The 23049-nt window shown below is 26.0% G+C and overlaps 2 protein-coding genes across 2 annotated transcripts; one reads left to right on the forward strand and one right to left on the reverse strand.

Moving 5' to 3' along the window:
- The first annotated feature begins 2370 nt into the window (after positions 1–2370).
- LOC112689774 (toll-like receptor 7) lies at positions 2371–9810 on the forward strand. The gene is made up of 14 exons (XM_025563620.1): positions 2371–2567; positions 3616–3899; positions 4800–4969; positions 5050–5405; positions 5498–5744; positions 5920–6174; positions 6460–7074; positions 7154–7337; positions 7606–7706; positions 7771–7966; positions 8032–8289; positions 8347–8575; positions 9354–9519; positions 9581–9810. The coding sequence occupies exons 2-14, from the start codon at positions 3629–3631 to the stop codon at positions 9773–9775; spliced, it is 3243 nt and encodes a 1080-aa protein (XP_025419405.1). The 5' UTR covers positions 2371–2567; positions 3616–3628; the 3' UTR covers positions 9776–9810.
- Positions 9811–10462: 652 nt separating this feature from the next.
- Positions 10463–12509, reverse strand: LOC112689770 (cytochrome c oxidase subunit 7C, mitochondrial-like). Its single transcript, XM_025563617.1, has 3 exons — positions 12304–12509; positions 10686–10829; positions 10463–10618 (listed from the first exon to the last, which is right to left on the reverse strand). Exons 1-2 carry the CDS (start codon positions 12388–12390, stop codon positions 10710–10712), a joined length of 207 nt encoding a protein of 68 aa, XP_025419402.1. The 5' UTR covers positions 12391–12509; the 3' UTR covers positions 10463–10618; positions 10686–10709.
- Between the last annotated feature and the right edge of the window lie 10540 nt (positions 12510–23049).

Below are 23049 nucleotides of genomic sequence, written 5' to 3' on the forward strand. Positions count from 1 at the left end.
GAGGACTTGAAAGTTTTCTTTTGTTTTCATATTATCCATATTTTATTTATTGTTATCGCCATAGGCGTGCGCATGGGGAATGCCGGGTGTGTCCGAGCACCCCCCGAAAGAATTTAAGTGAGGCCCTAAAATTTAAGTCTAAGAGTAAGGGGCCTGTATTATAAATAATCTTACTCAAATTAAATGTAATTTATTCTAAAATATTTGGTAAAAAGTAATCGATGTTTGGTAATAGAAAAAATAAAACAAAATGTTCATACAAAAAATTATGATAATATAACAACAACAATTGACTACAAAAGTTATCTGAGAAAAATATACGATAATCAAGGAAAATATATTTATTAGGATTAAAATATGCACAATATTAAATAAATAATTAAAATTATGTTTATTTAATTACTTATACATTATAATTTATTTAATATGCTTACAAGTATAGGGCCTAAAAGTATCGTAGGCACCCTCTAAAATATAGGTCTGCGTACGCCTATGGTTATCGCAAGTATATTGATAGCAATTATACAATTTAGACCATACAATATGGCACCAGTGGCGCCGACTTGTATTTTATTTGGTGGGGCAAAGTATAAAAATTTGTTATTACCATGAATATTAATTATTACCTATTTACCTTATTTATTGCTTACCTACTTCATAGTAGTTTTAGAAAAAAACACTATCAATTTGAAGCCTATACAAATATAGATTTAATTATTTAAATATTAAATACATTATTAAAATTAAAGAAATGTAAAACAAAAAACCGTTTATTTTATTTTTTAAACAACTGTAATTCAAAAAAAGATGTTTCAAAAATGTTTCACAGGGCTATTGGTAATTTAAGTAACTATCTTAAAATATTTAAAAGATGTATTTGCGTGCTATATAATCACTTTTAACACTGAAAACCGAGAGGCGTTTAGCTTCATTATGTGTGCGAAATAGATATAAATATCAATGTACGTCTTTATACTTGATATGGTTTAAAGATATGCATTGATAGGCGAATTGCTCTATCGAATCATAATATCCTACCATCTACGGATCGACTGTCACTTAATTTGTACATTCTTAAGATTTATTAACTAAAGTGTAAATGTATCCACTCAACCCTACCCATACCCATCCGAACACCAGATACCCATCACCATAGTTAAATGAAGGGGCGAACTGTCCTATAAAAGTACGTGTTCGGCGCCACTGTATGGCACTGAAAATAAAAACCGATACCGGTTGATTAAACAAATTAACTAAGCTCGGTAAAAATGTGATCATCAGGTAATATTTCACTTATATTCTTTTGTTAAAATTATTTGAATTTTTTTCATCAATCAAATATTTCAAAATAATACATTTTGTTGCTTAAAGATAGTATAGATTTGTGCTTACCTATGGATACATTTGAATAATAATGCTTTACTAACAAATGCACTACCTATATATATATATATATATATTAAAATTAATTAGTTGTACCATTGATTATAAATATTATAAATAGTTGTACTTAAAATTGTACTTTATATGATTCAGAAAAAAATATTAAATTTGTTATTTTTGTATAATATGTGATAATGACACGTAAATAAAATAAAAATGACTTTAAAAATTATTTTTTAGTGTAACTGTCTAGTATCAAAAATATATTTATGTAATAAATTAAAGTATATTTTTTTCTAAGTTTATAAAACAATATTTATTATTATTGTTTATATTTGTTTATTTTTATTTGAAGTACAAATTTGTAAAATTCAAGAACCATTCTCATTATGTATAATTTTGTTTATTTAAGGAATAATTAAATAAAAAAAAAAACCGTACTATATAAATAAAATTATAAAATCAAATGTGTGGTAATTAAAGTCAATAACACCTGCATTTTTTATTTTTAGTATTTCTTTTTAAATCTTGCTAGATAATAAAAATAAAACTGGAATTTTCGCTCATTTCATATAGTCATAATTTTTTAATGTTTAATTGTTTAAGGCTCGTAAATATTAGTTATTTTTATAATATGTTCGAAAATCAAAGTTTATTGAACATGAGTAAGATTTTTAAAATAAAATCATAGTAGTTGTAACTTTTAGGTAATGTAATTAGTACAGTACGGACACAGAATTATATTGTCTAGACATTTAATGCACTAATAAAGTAATTTATATCATCGGTTTAAATCTTAGCCTTAAAAATGTAATTCACTGATCATTTTTGTTACGGATAATGTAGCGCATATAGATGAGTTATGACGCACAAATAGTGAAAGGAAAATGAACACATCGACTGGTTTTCTCCTCCTTCGAGGACATTACCCCTACCGTACATATATAGCTTAAATGTATCCGTTCTCACTAGAGTTAACAAACCCGTAGAATTCTATAACAGTGCAATATGTTCACTGGACACGGAACGAATTCAGTAAGATATCCTTTATCGTAATATTTATTATCGTATCCGCTTACAATTTGTATAGATAACACGAAGAATATTTGAGAAGGAAAATTTGTTAGTAGTTCTAAGAATGGAAATATGATGGACAATGAAATCGTTGTTTATTAGAAAAACAGGTTAGTACGTATTACTAATTACAATATTTCAGTTACGACAAAAATACATATAAATAAAAATGTTATGACTTATGGATACGATTTACCACGACAGAGCATTTGATTATAATATAGGTATCTACCTATACATGTATATAACTACATGCAGACATTCATTTAATAATAAAATATAAATTATAATAGACATGTATGAACAAAGTTTAAAGATTTATTTTATTTTAATTATAAGTGTGTGATTTTAATAGAACTTTCTAGAACATAAACATATCATCTTTTTTACGTTTCTTTATGCGTACCTATGTTTAAATTGTATAACATTTTTAATGGTACCTACTTAACGACTAACCATTTATAATAGTGAAAAATTGTTAAATTGAAAATTCCATGATCATAATTTATAATTTATTTTATAACTAACAGTGATACAAATATAATAATTTAAAACAATAATAATTTATGGTATTTAGTTGGTAATATATTTAATAACTAGTGTTGTTAGATTATTATTAAGGTAGCGTGATATATATTATTTAGTTTTTTAAAACAGAATAAAAACATTTTTATGGAAATGGTCAGTGAAATTTTTATACGTTTTATTATAAATTATTAAATAAAATAAATAAACTATTAATTATATGACGTATAACGTATAAAACCAGTATTTATTTTATTATTAACAAATGAAAAGATAACTTTAAATAGGATTATTATAGGAAATAATTTTAAAAAATACAATCATTTATATATTTAAATCAAAATGGTGTCTACTTAATATGGTGTTAAAATTATTATGTATGGTCTATTACGACTAAAGAATTGATAAATTTCAATTATTAGGCATATTGCAATATTATATTTAAATAAGTAAATAAATAGAAAATTATAAACTATTGAAAGCATCGATACATTTAAACGTTTTGCTTTCTTGAAGCTTCTTTAAAATATTTAATTGTAAACTGTTAAATATTATAGAAATAAACCTTAACTTAATATATTATAGATAATTTATACACAATACACTAACGATTAAAAAAAACTTTTTTTTTAGGTACCTAAAAAATATGTCGATTCACATATTTTTAATTTTGATTGTTTACGTGTACTACGTAAATGGTGAATACATTGAACCGGGACCCAAGTACAGGTGTCCAAAAATAGGCAGTTTATCTGAACTGGCGTTACATCCTTGTCGTTGTGTAGCAGATTCTGACTATGGATTAGCATTACATTGCGAAAACAGTAATTTGGCCACATTATCCGTCGGGCTTTCTAACGTTGCATCGCTTGGTGACGTCGTTGTGGACAATTTGACTATATCGTCTTGCAACATTGGTAAAATATAACATCAAATTAATACATTGGTGTAGATATAATAATTTTTCTTAAATATTTTGAATGTATTTTATATTGAGGCATTCCGCCCACAAATTATTAAAATTTTTCATAGATATGGTGATATACTTATAATACAGGTGAAATATAGGTCTTATACATAGGCGTAATTTCGGGGGTGCAAAAGGATGCACTTGTACTCCCTAGTTTTTTTGAGGGGTGCAAAACTGTAAAATTGCACCCCCCTAAATGTTCTATATTTATAATGTATAACTAGTGCAATGGTGGGTCGAGGGTTTATAATGAAGTGGTGTACATCCAAAAAAATCACCAATATTATACAAATATAAATATTTATATTATATCTTTTATGGAAACATGATTTTTGTTTTGAATTTACGATAATGATAGACGAACATTATCAACTGATAATCAGAGTATAATAAACGAATGAGAGTAAAAATAAATTATAAGGTGTTAACTAATTTTTCTTTACTTATATCATAAAATGTACTTAATTCATATTAATGATAATAGATACTAAATTGTGTATAATGTATACAATTTTTATCAAGGAACTGGAATTAAGTTAAAAGTAGTAAATATATTTGCAAAGTTAAGGATTTTGACAATTTGTTGAAAGTTTGTAAATTTCCTAATTAGTTTTGTACTCCCTGAATTTTAGCGAAATTACGCCAATAGTCTTATATATATGGTTATCTGAATACCATTTATATAATTATTAAATACTAATACTTGTAAATCTACACTAAAATATTTAGATTTAAATTGCTTCTAGTACCTTAGGTATATTAGGTACTTTAATGGTGTTAATAACATAATACATCAGTATCTATGATACGTACGAATATACTGTATTATGTAAATTATATTTTTAAGGTCGTTTATTTGGAGATATATTTTACTCGACTCCTGTGAACCGGCTCTTTATAAAAGATACGCCAATACATTTACTGGATGATGAATTATTCTTCGGAATTAACCACACGCTTTTTGAATTACACATAGTAAATTCTAAATTAGCTGAATTTCCTTCTGGAGCATTTAAGGTAATTATTAAATCTATTATTTTGAATGAAAACTATTTTTTATAGAAATAATACTGTTTTATATTATATAAAAATTATAGATATTGGGAAATTTAAAAGTATTAAACTTGGATAAACATGCGATATTTAATATTCCAACCAACGCTTTCACTTCTAGTCAATTGCCAACTCGTTTAGAAAAATTACATATAACAAATGGAAAATTAACTTCATTGTCTCCAGACTCGTTAGGTCCATGTAAAAAATTAAAGTACCTAGATCTGCAAGGTAATAGATTGGAAAAACTGCAAAAGAATCAGTTCAAAGGATTGAGGGATTTAGAAACATTAGACATATCCAACAATAATATTACTAAAATAGATTCATCCCATTTTAGCGATTTAACGAAACTTGTGTCAATAAATTTAGCTAATAACTCATTGCCTTCTGTCACCAGGTAATATTTAATTTAATTTTAAAATTATAACAGGATTAATACTGTATAAAGTACAGAAATAAAAATGGTATTATTTATATTTATTGGTAAAGAGGAGCTTTTGCAAGAAATACATTGTTACGTATTTTAAACTTGAGTTCCAACAAATTGACAAGATTAGACTCTGAGCTATTTCGTGGTTTACGATTTCTTCGAAGATTGTATCTTAGCGATAATGAAATTTCTCAAGTTGATCGAGGAACATTTTCGTCCATGATGAGAATAGGAACAATAGATTTGGCTAGGAATCGAATGAAAATTATCGACTATCAAATGTTTTCTGGTCAAAACTACGTTGAAGTAAGTAATGGTTTATTTATTTATTTTGCAAACAATTAAAATATTGCATTAGATCATATAAATTAATAATAATTATTATATACCCTTAATTTTTATTAAAAAAATCATATTTGATGTAAATAATTTTATTTAATTATTTGTTATATAAATACTGCAACATTATACTATCTTATAGATCATCGATGTATCTGAAAACCAAATTACCAAAGTTGAGAAATTATCGTTTAAAAATCTTTATTTGGTTCACATTAATTTGTCTAAAAACAATATATCAGAAATCGACAGTGGAGCGTTTGAAAATTGTGCTAATATTACAATGTTGGACATGTCATATAATTCAATTTCTAATATGGCAAGCTCGGTGTTTGACAATAACACGTATGCCACTGTATGGCAACTATCGTATAATAACTTAACAGATATGTCTCAAGTAAGTTTTTCTAATTCACTCGATAATTAAGACGTATAAAAATCATAAAAACATTATGCTTTCTTGAAAAATAAAAATACTCGGGTGTATTTTTATTCTTAAACAAGATATTTATTATTTATTTTTATTATAATGTAACAAATATTTAATATAAGTGAGAATGTAGAAATCTAAAGTGTTGTGTAAGTAGGTACAAGTTTAAAATACAATTTATGGAATACGAGTTTATATATTAAGTATTTTTAATATTTAGTTTTAAACTATTTATTATTATATAACTTAAAGGTACCAGTTGGCAACATGGCGGGTATTAAAATCTTAAACGTAACACACAATAAGATTAGAACTATTCCTAAAGGAACGTTCCCAAAACTGTTCGAGCTCCATACATTGGACTTTAGCTACAACCGTATAAAATCCATAAGTTCCGCCGTATTTCAGCCACTTCTCAGTCTGCGATTCATCAACCTTAGCTACAATGCACTGGAAGATTTGAAGTCCACAACGTTCGGCACTCTACCGACTGTACTTGAATTATTTTTACATCACAATTCGATAAAAAGAATTAATGCTGCAACATTTGTAAAAATGTCGTCCTTGAGTCATTTGGATTTAAGACATAACGAGATTACGCAAATACCCACTATACCCATATCGCTATCAAGTCTAACTATAAGCCACAATAAAATTGAAGACATAGGACCCGACCGAGCTTGGCCATCGATGAATGCATTACTTTCATTGGATCTAAGTCACAATATATTAGGTGATAGTTTGGACAGTGGGTCATTTTCAAAACTTTTATCTCTACAGAGTATAAATTTGGATTATAATTCTATTACAATGCCTCCCGCTAAAGCAATGAGCCCACTAGTTTCAACAAGGCATTTATCGCTAAGAGTAATATTATATTTTAACATTTTCGTTGATCTAACATATGTATAATATATTAATTCAGAACTAACATTATTTATTTTAGGGTAACAGTATTACACATCTTAGCTCTAAGGCTTTTGGCATATTGCCAGTGGTGTTTTATCTAGATTTATCACAAAATAATATTACACAAATTGAATCTCAGGCTTTCGATGGACTATTGCAATTGCAGCTGTTAAATTTGACGGAAAATGGTTTAACTGAAATACCAAATGGCGCTTTTAAAGGTAAGTTTTTTCAAGCCAAAAATCAAAGGATAGGTATTCAATTTTATCTAAAACAAAGAAGTTTAAAATCGATTTAAAAAATGTTTAAATATATACTTATTCAGACTTTGAAATTATTTTAAAACTGTTCTATAACCCAAAAAATAATAGTTCACTGTGTACATATATATTATATATTTATTACTCGTATATACAATATACTGATTGCAGTCTTCTAAATTTAGCTTTTTATTTCATTCAATTTTTTTAACGAATATTTTATACATAGGTTTAGTATCTTTGACAACTTTAGATGTGTCGTACAATCAGCTCAGTTCATTGGACAACAAGACAAATAGTTTATTGGATGACTGTCTTTCTCTCAAACATGTAAGCAAGGGATCTTGAATATTTTATTTGACATTTTTAATATTTATTAAAACAATTATTACAGTTAAATTTAAGTCATAATCAGTTTTCTTTTTTCACCAAAAAATCATTTCCAAACCATATGTATACGCCTAGTTACTTAGAATCTATCGATATAAGTTACAATGAAATACCAATTGTAACAAAAGATATAACGATTGGAACCAGCAAAGTTAAATACCTAAATCTAAGTCATAATTCTATTGATGAGATACGGCCAGGTAATATAAATAGCTTCGTCAGTAGGTACCTTTTTAATTTTATGCACTATTAAATATTTTTTCAGGCGTACTCGAAAATTTAACATCGTTACAAGTATTGGATTTATCATACAATAATTTAGAAACATTGAAAAAGGTAGGCAACATGCCTACAAATATGTCAGTGCTACTGATGTCTAATAATAAACTAACAAAACTTTCAAAAGAAATAATTAGTTTTGTTCCAAATTTAAAATACCTCGACGTAGAGAATAATCTATTTAATAATTTCCCTCCGGATTTGGCCAAAATAATTACTAAAGGACCTATGATTTCATTTAAAGGTAGGTATTTTTATATAATATTATAATGAATAATTAATTAATAGTTTAAATATTTAGGCAATCCTATTGAATGCGATTGTGCTCTAATTCCGGTCAAAAGAATGTTGAATTTGAAATTAAATCCAGATCCACAGTGGACAAACATTACATGTGTACAGTTATTAACATCGGAAGTATCTTATATATCAGATCTAAGTGATAATGAATTGATTTGCGATACTTCAATAGAAGACGATGATGATATATTTGTTGCGACAACCGATGTAAAATTCAGAGGCGTAAAAAAGTAAATTACAATAGACGTATAATATTTAAATTTCGATTCATTTTTTAGTAGAATTATGATTTTAGTTATTAATTTGGAAGTATAAGATTATGATTAGCCTAAATCAATAAAACTAAATTTACTAATCGTTGTAATTGTATTGAAAAATAATTAAAAATCATCTTTAATTCCAAGAGATAAATAAAATTATCAAAAAATTGTAAATTTTATAAAAAATCTAAATAGGCATACTTTTGGAACATATTTTTAGATAAATAATTCATTAATTGTACAAAAAACCGTTAAATCATTAATAATTGAGAATTGTAGTTGAACATATATAAATAACTTATACATCTTTTTGTTATATTTAAAAACATGTGATACCAATTATTTACCAAAGACTTACCTTAACATAAATCAGTCATAAAAATATATGTTCATAAACCATCAGATTTTTCTTTATCTATTTAATTGTAGATTTCTGGTACATTTTGATTTTAGTTTAACATTAATTTTAAATACAATTAATAAAATACATATATTGCATGTATATATATATATAAATATGAGGTCTACCACATAATATATTGTTCTAAATAAATTTATTTATTTAAGTGTATAGTCCAGTTGTATTGTTAAATACTTAATGATCATCCAACTACAAAAAAACTAAAAAATAAATAAATAGATATATTTTGTTATACAAAACAATATTTTTATTACACCCAGACTATAATGGACCCAATTTAATATTTTAATTATTGACTATATTATTAATTTATGATTATTATTATAGGTCTGGAAGTGGTTACATAAAAATTGACTGGCTTGTGCTACAAAACAAGGAAGACATTGCAGACTTTATAATATTTACTGGTGGTAATAAATTAGAAGAAAGGAATTCTTCTAAATTAATTCCTTATAATTTACGATCTCAAACAATTAAAAATTCTTTTATTAGGGTAAATCAGCAAGTATTTTATACTATATCGCATTATAATTAAATTATTTTAATTGTCTTAGGGTTCCACGAATTTATGTATACTAGCAAAAGATAGTTTTGGTGTCGAAAGACAAATGAAAAAAGGACAGTGCATCAATATCGAAGAATTAGGTCCATTAGCTCTGAACAGTGCTAATCAAAGTTCAAAAAAAAATTATTTATTTAATTCAATGTTTTTGTTATTAATAGCAATAATACTATGGCATAGTTATTAATTGAACTTCCAAGTAAATAAATATATATATATATATTACTATATTTAAGTTATGACTAGAATCCGGATACATCATATTCTTATTAAACACCTAAATATGTTTGTACAGAAGGACTGAAATATTTTAAAATTATTATTATAACAAAAATATTATTCTTAAACCTTATTAAAATAAATTAAGGTCAAAAAAATTTAAATTTTCATATATATGATTATTATGGGAAATTTTTAAATCAATTGTTAAATGCAAGAAAACAATTAATAGACATAGTTATTTTTTAAGTTCATTCACAATTAAATAAATGATCATGCATATAGTAAGTATTATCTTACATGATATGAGCAGTTTTAAAATCTACAAATATTATATAGACTTATTTCTTATTTAATACAAAAATAGGAGATACATATTTGTTCATAAAAATAATTATTTATAATATAATACAGCACCGAAAATACTTTTTTTATTTCAATAAATGAAAAAGCAGAAATATCCGCATTTAGTAATTAAAATATTTCATGATTAGATATAATATGATAAAATATTTTAACTATTACAGTTTAATCCGGATTCTAATTATGACTACAAAAAGATCAAAAGTATATTACTTTTACAACTTATGGAAATGCTCAAATGTTATATTTTTAAGTTACCATAATTGTTATTTTATTAAATAATGAAGAAAAATAAAACTATAAATTTATGAATTTATTTATTGAAATAACATTAATAAACAGAAAAACATCTTAGTAAGTGTATCTATCTTTGTACTTGAATTAGTAAAAATGCAACTATGAATAATTAAATGTTCTGCAGCGGAATGAATGAAAAGCTCTAGTTGACCTAAAAAAAATCAACAAAACTTTAAAATTGTTTCAACACTTTTTTAATAAAACAAATAAATAATTACTTGATATAATTTGAAAATAAAAGATTATCCACTCCTTTTCTTGACATATCTCACCATCAAAAATGGAAGTCCAAAACCTGAACTGAAAAATAGAGCAGTGTATAAAGTAAACTTATACTTGCTCTGAACGTCAAATGGCAAATTCTGAAACACAAAAAATATCTTTTCATTATAATCTATTACTAGGATAGCAAATGTGATAACAATAAATATCAAATTAGTCAACTTAAAACCTAAGTCCGAGCAATTATTTATTTTATTAATCATAAAAAATTTAAATCAAATTATTTATAAATAATATTTAAATGTATGAAATTATTACACATGAATAGAATTAAATTAACACTTAGACTGTACAATAATAAAATTTAAGTATGGGTTAAAATATTTTATTGTGCAGAAATAAATAGATAAAATTGAATTATTATCTTTTGTTGTTTATTGATATAATAAGTAATAACTTGGTCATTTTTCAAAGTGTTAATATGATAATAAGCATTTTTTGCACATAATGAAAAATATTGACTGATTTATTATAGAAAATAAAATTTGAGCTGTTCAAAAAATGTAAGAAAAATGTCAGGGTAAATGTACTGCTAATGGCTTGGGTGAACATTAAATTCATGGTCTATTTATATAAGCTAATATAATTAGAAAATATGGAAAATAAAGAATTGTATGTCATACTTTATATGTAAAACACATTACGAACAATTAATAATTATTACTCATATTTTAAAAATTAAATTAATGTTCAATTAAATACTTAATATACTTGTCTATGCATACAGTCATATTAAAAATAATGAACTAAATGTTTATAATCTATATAAAGTAACTAACGTTAAAATAACTTAAGTGATTTAATTTACCAAAAAATATTTAGCAATAAATGGGAATTATAAGTTTAAAATAACTTATCTACTATAGCATCTAAGTTAGTTAAATAATTCAAGTATAATATTTTAATAATAAATTAATTTTTGTTTAATAAATGAATCCTAAAATTTTTAAAGATAAAATAATAATATTTTTAATTTTATTTTACACATAAAGTAATAAATAACTAGTTTAGTTCTTAATAGTTTTAAAAGAAACTAATTATAATAGTCTCAACTACCTTTAAATAATAGATATATAAATTTATCTTATGACATATAATAGTATTATATTACAAACATTAATTAAATTGTTGAATAAAATATTGGAATAGAATAATAACAGTTTAAATAAGGTTTTATCTTCATGGTTTTTAGGTTATCTTATGAGAATGTGTCTCACACATTTTACAATAGAAAAGTATAAAAAGTATACACAACAATAAATCTTGTGATTTAAACAAAAAATATAGTGAAAATAAACTAGAAATATTTATGAAATATGTATTCTCATTATTCATCAAATTAAAGCATAATTCTAAATTTATGAGTTTGCCATAGATTTGTTCTGAAATATATACCGATATTTCTACGGCATTGCGTTGAACATTTCGTTATACATAGTAAGATACATCAGGCAACTGAACAAATTAAAAATTGTAATTTATTTGAGGCGTACGAGTGTTTGACATTTTACAGTATTACCCAAAAGTATCAGATAAGTTTTTTTTTCAACTTACGTGTCCGGGACCTTCGTAAGCATGTTCTCGTCTGACGGCGGTAGTCGAAAACTGCCTAACGGCCCGTAAGGCTTTGGAACCCAACATGTTGAAATAGTTTTTGTTTGAATGAAATGTGAAAAATGTCGACGAGTTCTTGGTGCGACTACAAAAATCTGACGAATTCGACCTTTCAATGAATAAGGTTATCTTCTAAGCGATGAAATCGATACTGATAACGTACAACGTAGTACGATTCAATGGTGGGGAACATAGATACTAGAATACCGAGAACCGTGGAGGAAAAATTACCTTCACATTGCAATAATAATATTGAATGAATGAACTTGTGATTCGTAATAAAATAATACTGCAAATAAAAATTCCGTTAAGACAATTTAGTTATTAAAAATATTTTTACCATCCAAAACGAAATGCTTCACAAAAACTTCAGTACATGCGCTCATGCCCATAAACACGCTTATGCACACGAAACAAAGAGCGGAAAAACAATATAGAAATCACGTAGATACGTACATCAACGTACCTACATTTCATCACACAACATCGGTTCTGTGCAAAAAAAATCGTTTCAAAAATAGGTAGTAAAATAAAATTATAGGTAACAGTATAAATTAACATATGTATTACACTACTACGCATAAAGTTGTACATCTATTATTACTGCTATTTTCGTTCACTTTTCGATATGATCAATAATGATATGTTAATGTATAATATAGCAATCTCTGTATGCCTCTTTACAACATTGATTCATTAATCATTATACCAACTATAAATCATTAAATGTGGGAAAACTCGTATTGGTTGAAATAAGTAAACACGATAGGAAAGTTTGTATAAAGTTACATGTAAATAGCCATAAAAATAATAATAATTTTAACTTCATAGGTCAGGTTATTTCAACTTTCCCATATTATTTGAAGTCGACCTATACATCTATTTTATCATCTATCAATACATTACAAGGTAAATGATGAAACATAAAATAGAAAAATTAATAACCTTATAATTAAAAACTTTAATTTATTTCATCATTATTATATTATTGATTACGATTTAAAATAATAAAAATGACTTAATAGTCAATACATTAGGAAAAATATTTGATCGTTCAAGGTTAAAAACTGATAGTAAAAGACATAGGCAAACGTATTAATATTTCTACATTGGAATTACAGTAATATATATTTTATTATTTATTTTTAAAGCCAACTGAATTATGACAGCGAGTGTTGCATTGTAATTTTTTTTTCTTAATATGTATTCTTGCAAATATCTTACACATATCTAAATTCCCTTTCAACACTACATTAGCTTTAAGTTTGACAAGGATTCCCATGTTTAATTTTAATTTTGGGTCACATATTTTTAATTATATTATTTAGCCACACAATTATAATATGCGTAAAATATAATGAGAACTTATTTGTTTAAGAAAGACGCAGCGTAAAAATTATATTCGTTTGACCCATCGTCCATATTATTAATTTAATATACATATATAATCATAATATTGTAAATTTAATACTACATTACCTTAGGTTTACTTCGCTAATGAATAATCACCTTGGGATTTGCAATTACCTACAACTCGGTTTTTAGAAAATAATTTTATGTTATATGGCAAAATATAGTTGTGCGTGAATGTACCTATTTTTTTATTGTTTTTATAATACCTATATTTACGATCGACTATAGATAATGAGGGAAAGCCTATGTCGACAAACATATTTTTATAAAATGTTTAATAATTCTTACTCTGTAAACTGTAAGTAGGAGTAAAAGACTTAAAAATAAAAAAAAAACTATAAAAGACTTCAAATCGATACATATCGAACGAATTACTTTTGACAAAAATAATTCGTTCGTTATGTATTAATTTGGAACAATTTACAAAATATAAAATTTCAAATTTAGTTTGTTATATGTATGAAAAAATGGTCTACCTTCAACTTACTTGAAAACTGGTTCACACTATGAAAAATTAAAATTAATACTAACAAATCTAGCCTCATTATTTTCTCTCTTCGTTTTGATAACGGTTCGTCAGTTAAACTTTACAACCAGTTGATTATAATAATACCCTAAACCACCCAAGTCAAATACTTAGGGCTTATTTTTGACAAACGATTAACTTGGAAAGATAATATATATGATAAAATAAAATAATTGAAAACCAGGTTAAATTTACTTCAACTTCTCATTAGATCCAAATTAAATCTGAAACTTAAAATTTTTATAAACAAAGCGTTGACCTACTCTTTATGGTATTATGGTATATACATTTGGAGTAATACCGCTCCAAGTATCATGCAAAAAATCCAATAATTTCAATCCATCTGCTCAAGCACTATAACAAAATCTCCCTGATAAGTTAGTACTAAACACTCCATTCAGATCTGAAAATAATATATATAAAAGAAGTCATAGAAATTGCTTACCGTAAACTCCAAAAAAATTTAGCTTTCATATTATTACGAGATACCTATTCAAAATAATTATTATATAGAATCTATACTATAGATAATAGATTTGAATCGTTGTGGGTTTTGTCTGGAAAACTGAATTAAGTTGTTCATTATTTATTTGATTTTTCGTTATACTTATTTATAGAGGAGGTATTAAAAATTAAAATATACAGTAAGCTTTATTACATTACATTTCAATACATTTATATAATTTATTTTCTCGAGAATCCGTCAAATCTGATCACGATGGCGGGATAATGCGTTTCACATTAAATGCATGCATATTTTAGGTGCTTTGATATATTTTACTGATTTTTTCGGGAGGGGGGGGTATTCAAAGTATTACTATTTAGGTATCTTGTTTGGTTATGTTAATATTCGCATTATAATTTATATAGTAGCTGGTTTTTATGCAGAATTTCGTGGCTATTATTAAATTAATAGATATTTATTTATCTCGTTGACAACGAACAAACAAATTCTATTATAAAGTAATTTATGCAAAAGGATTCACAACCCATCAATACGCTGTTGAGACAACATCGCGTTCCTTACAATAAGTTTGAATTGAAGTTTTATTCATAACATACCGATTGCATAATACCACTAGTTGTTCCTATAGGTGTTAAGTTTTTGGTTATGATCAAGGCTCGGAAGTTCTGGCAAATGCATATTTTTTTTAGTACATTCTAGAACATCCAAAGTAAGATACAAATATGTTTCAAATTACTTGGATATCATACACAAAATGTATTTTTGCTATTTACGGTTTTATTGCTATTTTACTAATTTGGGGTTTATAGTACTATTTTTGGGTATATTTTCACATAATGAAAGAAATTATCACATTTTCTTGATAATTATTGGTATTTACTTGATTATATTTTAAAAAAATATTTGATTTATTGGAAATAAATAGACCTCGTCAATTATTATTTTATGTTTTCATCGAGAATTTGATGTATAAATAGTTAGTGACGTCAATGTTATTCCCTTATTGTATCTTTGCATTAGATTATCAAACGTTTTAATTTATCCAGGGTAATTTCCAATTTTATATAAAATAATTCAATTATAAGTACACTTTTACAAACACATTTAATTAATTGTTACTTATTTGTTAATGCCCCGCCAGTACACTGTATAAAATTTATCGCCTCGCCACTCTTGTTTGTTATCACCCCACCATACATTGCATAGCGCTTATCGCATATCGTACATCTCTATCGGAATCGTTTGTGATCTATTTTAGGAAATTAGAAAACTACATTTTATTATTTTTATGTTGTAGGCTTTTGTTTTTATATTACCTATTTTTGAAAAATACAAAAAATTTGATTTAAAATTTAAAATTATAATACGAGTACATATTCTGAATATTCTACATTGAAATAATGTTATATTAAAAATAAAATAATATTATACATGGAAATATTTTTTTATTTATGGAGAAGCGATAACAAACAAGTACCAATTAATTTAACAGTTTATAATTCAACCAGTCCAGATTGTGAGCTCAACAATTTGTAAAAGGACATTTTATTTCTAATAAATTGATCATTTTTTCAAGTTAAATGCATATTTTTTGATTTTTCGTGCTATTTATAGCGCAAATATTAGAGTTTTTAGAGCTAAAAAGTAACATTTTTAATGCTACAACTTCTGAGGCCTGATTATGATTTATATAAGAATAATGCAATAAGTAAATTGTTTTATAAAATAGCCACACACTATTAGTTTTTGATCGGTGTACAGTGTACAGATTATAGAATTACAACAAACACTATACATTGATGTTTAAGACCGTCGTGTATGTGTGAGCTTTAAAATCTATGGAAAACATCGTACATGGAAATGGAATGAAAACTGAGTAGTTTGATTTTTGTTCCCTGTTTGATATTAAAAATGAGAAACTAAAAGGTGTGTATCGTAATCGGGGTTTGAACAAAAACGTATAGTTTTACATATAACATATACCTACTTATGTATTTTTGTTTATCATACTGCAATGGTATAAACTGAGGGTCACACGAAGTCGTAAGAATATTATTGCTGAAAATATCACAGGACCGCAAGAATACATTATTACAACCCCAAATATCATGTCTACAGTTTTCACAAAATAAAAATTAATTTAACATCAATGATCAACTGTAATATCAATATTATACCAATAAAATAATTTATGTTTAAAAAATCAATGTGTAAATTCTTGTTGATGTACTACAGAATTAGTAGAATTATATTATTATATGTATTGATCAATATTTTGTTATTACTATTCAACCTGTTGCTAACCTCGATTGTAATGCAAACATTAAGTATGCATTTAACATTTTGAGTAATGATTTAAATTCAGCAAATCTATATATGGAATACATAGAATTAATGGGATAAACTATAACAGAAGATATGCAAAAAATTCCATTATCAAAATTAGTATATTATTTATCTGAGCCCAACAAGTTTAAAAATATTACTATTTACTTGCTCGTTTTATAGCTTCAAAACCTCACAGAGCTCACGTTTGCATGTAATATATATATATAAATGTAATGAAAAAAGTAAAGACGACATTAATTAAAATAAGATGTTTTAAACAAGAATGTTCATTATTTTATTACATCTTAAAATATTACATTTTAAATTATTCCTTCTAAATGCTGAAAATATTACTATTTATAACTATAATTTGATATTATATTTCAAGATAATAGTTCTATTTTGATAGGTTTATTTTAAAAAAAATGTGTAGTTGAAAAAACTCCTTGGAATAAGTCCTGCACTTTAGTATCACCAAAGTAAAATTAATTTTTTTTTTATATCTGTCGATGAAAACTTATAGTTAAAAAATACATCAAAATCTTAATCTTACTTTAAGTTCGTACATTAAGTTATTTTTAAGGAATAATGAGTGTGTGGTATTTGACTTATATATGTATAAAATCAGTTCCATTTTTACCCTATGGGCCTTGGGGCACGGGCCAAGAGCCCCATCTGGCTGGGGCCCCGAATAATAGAAATTACAGCTTTGAATTTTAATCTGTATCTGTTACAGTGTAACGTATTAATACGACTGCCTATAAAAAAAAATTAATTCTTAGTTGCAGAAAAAAAATGTTAGATAAATAACAATGTTAAAATGTTAATATCAAATAAATAATGAACGCTTAATTGTGTGCGATTGCATTAGGTATATTTTATTTTTCATCCCATTACTTCAAAAGATTTTTCTTTAAAATTAATAACTCATATTTTTTGGCTACACAAAAGTCATCATACAAAATAAGCTTTTGATGTTTTTACTCACCATTTTTGGTTTACTAAAGAGACCCCTAAGCTCCAGGTGCTCATTGGCCCCTGCATAGCCTAAAACGGCTTTGTATATAATGCATTTATGTAGCTTTTGTCGATGATTCGGTAAGAATTTATTAATTAATATATTTTTAAAATAATGTAATATATTATATACTTAAGTATAATAATACGAGTACAATCTTAATAACAAATCCTATACGAGAAGACTTGAATAATTAAGATTTGTTTGCGCAGTGGCGTAGTGAGGAACTTGGTGGCCCTAAGGCCATAAGAGACAGAGGCCCCCTTAAACACAGAAATTTAATTATAATACAAATATTAATTATTAAATAGTGATTCATCATGAGCTAATAATAATTATAAAATATATTATTTTATTATTTATTACATATTTTATTAATAAAAACATATTATATTATAGTATAATACTTAAAAATTAACTTTTCGAACCTTCATTTAAGCAAACTTGTCAATTACTTCTTCTAAATTCAATTTCCGTGCTCGCACATTCTCAATGGAAATATTTGCCAAACCATTCAGTCGTTCCTCTGCCATCGTACTCAGTAAATAATTTTTTGTTATTTTTAGTTTTGAGAACGATCGCTCTACTGCTGCAAATTTAATGGATAACGTCAAATACAAAATAAAAGCAGTGCATACATAAGGGTATTTAGTTTTTGAATATTTTGATTTTCAAACAATTAAAAATTAATAAAAAAATTTTATTTTCAACTTGAAAAAAAGAAATATTGATTTCTGAAGTTCAATTAAGACCAGTTTTGTAGGATGATTGCAATAAAAACTATAAAAATTCTGAAATGACAAAAAAATATGGAATCAAGTAGAAGCTGCGTGTGGTGTAACTGATAAGTTAATTTAAATTATAAAAAATATTATACCATCCGTTTTAAATATTATATGTAAGCTCATAAAATGTTAACTAAAAAAATGATTTTTTTTCTATATAACACAGCCACTAATTTTACATTTGTGAGTGATGTACATAGAAAATAATTGTATAATATTAAAACTCTTATATTTTACGTGATTTAAAAATACATTTAAGTTGGATAATGAACACGTTAAAATAATTTTAAATACATTTCAAATAAATACTCCTTTAATCTTAAATTTAATAATACAACAAATACATATCCAATATTTAACTTTAGTACGGTACAATACACGTGCATTTTAATCCAGACTATATAATTATTATAATAAAACATAATTTAATAATTATATATATTATATATATATATATATATATACATCGTGTTATAGTATTTCAAAATAGTTTTATAATTAGTTACCTATAGAAAATTTTTCGTTTTATTTGACTGTTGTAGTTACTTTTAATGTTCCAAAAAATAACTTGCAAATTTATTTCTGACGTCTTTTGCACGTTGTGAAGAATTTGGATTCCTACCTTCAATATTTCTGTTTGGTATTTCATTTTGTAAAATATCTTGATTTAAATTTTGCGTTACGTCAAAATAATCTAAATCACTATCACCATTTTTTGTTCTTATCAGATTATATAAAATACAAATACATTTTATTATTATTGCAGCTCTTTTTGAATCCACATTAATATCTTTTCCTAGAACGCGTCATTTTGCTCTTATTATTCCAAAAGCACATTCTATGCACTTTCTCGCAGCATAATAATAATAATTATAATAATAATAATAATAATAATAATAATAATGATAATATAATAATAATATAATATATGATAATCTTTTATTAAAATTTTCTTGAATTGGATCTAAATTTCGACTGGGAAAAGGCCTTAATAAATAGTGTTTCAACGGATATGCTTCATCCCCTATAAAAACTAATGGCGTTTCTATATTTTTTCCTGGTAGACACTGGTTAGGAGGTATATTTAAATTATTGGATTCTAAAAGTTTACATAATTTTGATGCGGCAAACGTACCACCGTCACTTTGTTTACATCTTGCTTCAACTTCTATAGTTATAAACTTCTTTTCCGCGTCAGCTACGCCTTGTAATACCAAAGAAAAATATTTAAAATAATTAAAATAACTTGATCCGGAATTTTGTGGACACTTAATTTGACAATGTTTTCCATCAATTGAGCCTAAACAATTTGGAAAATTCCATATTTTATAATAATCATTTGCAATTCGTTTCCAATGCGCTTCTGTGGGAACTGGCATAAACTCGTCAACTAACTCTTCCCAAATAACTTTACATGTTTCGTGAACAATTTCAGATATTGTAGATACTCCCATTCTCATAGTTACCGCCATATTTCGGAAAGACAATCCAGTTGATAAATACCCAATAAATAATACTACTAGTTATAAAAAGGAAAGTTTTTCATTAAAAAATAATGTAGAACAAAATATTAGTAGGTATATTGAGGCTTTTCTTATTTTAGGTATGGTCAAAGTTTCATTGAATCGCCTTCTAGGTCTTTTCTAAATTAAAAAACAAAAATTCAATAATTCGTTCTTTTTTTTAACACAGAAAATTAAACTGTCTTCTATTAGAATAATTAAAAAATCCATAAAAAGTTCTACAGAAATTTTTAGAAGGTTTCGAAAAATTACTGATTAAAATAATTATAACATTTAAAGATAACCTTTAAGTAAGTATGAGTTATACGAGTGCATGTTTTTCATAAATATGTTATCAAAATAAATTTTAAATGGCTATCGAGTTAAAACAATGTCTTTCTCTGTATCATATGACTGAGTTATTTGTAGGTGAAATAGCTAAAAAAAAAAATGGAAAAATACCAAAGACACTTTCAGAAGAGAACTTCAAAAAGAATCAAAACCTCGTTCTGGTGCAGAAAGTGTTGACTACCAATCTAAGTGGCCATTTTTCAGAATGATGTTCTTTTGTAAAGATGTGTTTTGACTATAGTGTTTTGACGGGTGTACAAAATTTTATTTTGGTTGTACAAAATTGTACAAAATAATGTACATAATACTGTAAAGTTTTGGTATTAAGTTTCGAAAGTGGCAGTGCTAGGGAAACGGACCTAAATAAACAGATTATAGAACTGCGATGCCTACATGATAGAGGCTACTTTAGAAATAATATTTTTAGAATATCTTATTTATATAACTAACCACCCATTTTAAAAAGCAGTGACGTTTATTATTAGATAATAATATACAAGATAATGAACGTTACCGCTGTAAATATTTTTTCGTTTCGTGTTCTAGATCTAATTTTCTACGTAAATATGTATAATTTAAAAAAAAATTGTTTTTTTTTTTTTTGTATGTTATGATAAAGTTCCTGTGCCCCCAATTTAAACATACCTTGGGGGCCTCCGGGCTTAGGCTCCGGTGGCCCCGGCCTAAATACACCCCTATGTATGTGGCTAATATATGATTGCGAATGGCACGATTGCAAACGGACCTTTTCCCGTAACACGATTGCTAACGTTTTCACCTGCCTTTTTTCGTGCGGCGTTGTCAGATTTGGTGTTAGGATCGGTACACATTATAGCAGTACGGTGGTGGTGTGATGCAGTGGTGGTGCATGTGGTACTCCAATAAAATTAGAACAGGATAAAACGTGCACGCCGCATTACCACTGTACTGTTTTGGCGTTTTTTTTTCATTATCGCAACGCACCGATATTAAATTAATGAATTAAATATTATTTGTCCAAATTTTGTTTTATTTTCAAATAATCTTATCTTATAAGATTAACAACAATGATTTTCTATTATTACGTCGCCGGGCGATAAGATAGTTATGATGTAGACTAAATACTAACAAATTAACTATAATATTTTTTTAACATTCTATTAATTTGACAGAAAACCAACTAAATTTGTATAGACGTACAATATTATTCAAAACTATTATTTTGTATTATATTTTTTATTTATTTATTTTTTTTAGTTCTATACAGTATTTTATGAATTATATATCATTATGTTATTTTATTAATATTTAAATCAAGAAATATTTTTTAATTAAACACATGTTTTGTATCATTTTATGTTATTTAGTAACGTGATTATAATACAACAGTATTATAGATATCGAGTAGATTTTACTAAAAAAAAAAAAAAATTAATTAAATCCTTAAATAAAATAAAATTCAGAAATTTTGACATATTTAGATAAATATAAACTTGGCAACGTAGCCTACAGAAACGTTCGTAATCGTTTGTTTTTCAGTTAAAAAAAAAAAATTCTTTGATAAACAATATTCGTTCGAAATCGTAATATACCTATAAAAAGTAAAACATTCGCAATCGTTCGCTACCCATGTATGTAGGATGAATAAAAAAAAAAATTTAATTTTAAGAAATGGTAAATATGAGGGGCAAAATATTTTTAGGTAGACCCAGGACAAGATGGGTGGACTAAAACAAGATCTTAAAAAACTGTATAGGTCGCTCCGCACTATTTCGTAGTATTACCAGAGTCGTGTCAAACATTTCAGCGCCCCGGGGCAAAATTTTTTCTTCGGGGCCATTGGGCACGAGTAACGTAATACGGTTAAGTGCATATAAGGGCGCCTCCTTACTTTTACAAAACTACGGCACTCAAGGGCAAAAAAATATTGATTGTTTACTTAATTTAATTGATCCATCTACTTCTAAACAAGTTTACGAAAACATGCGCAATGTGAAACCACATAAAACCATATGAAACGACACGGAAACAAAGAGAAATAATTTTTTCATGTCCTTTGATTTCGTTGGTTTACCGCCTCGGCCGCTAAATATCACGAAAAAGCCATGTACACTGTTCATGAAACACGAAACACGCGATAAATTTCATTTTTATGGCCTGTATTAGAAAATAATGGAAAAAATAATTTTGGAGGCAGCAATTGATTCTTGAATTTACACTAAAAAGTATATTAACGACAAAATAACTTTTCCTAATGAAGAAAATTGCATGCTAAAATGATAATAGTATAAATGAATGTTGGCTTGTCCATAACCCTA

This window comes from Sipha flava, unplaced genomic scaffold, assembly GCF_003268045.1.
Source record: "Sipha flava isolate LNK unplaced genomic scaffold, YSA_version1 46_pilon_pilon, whole genome shotgun sequence".
NCBI classification, from domain to species: domain Eukaryota; kingdom Metazoa; phylum Arthropoda; class Insecta; order Hemiptera; family Aphididae; genus Sipha; species Sipha flava.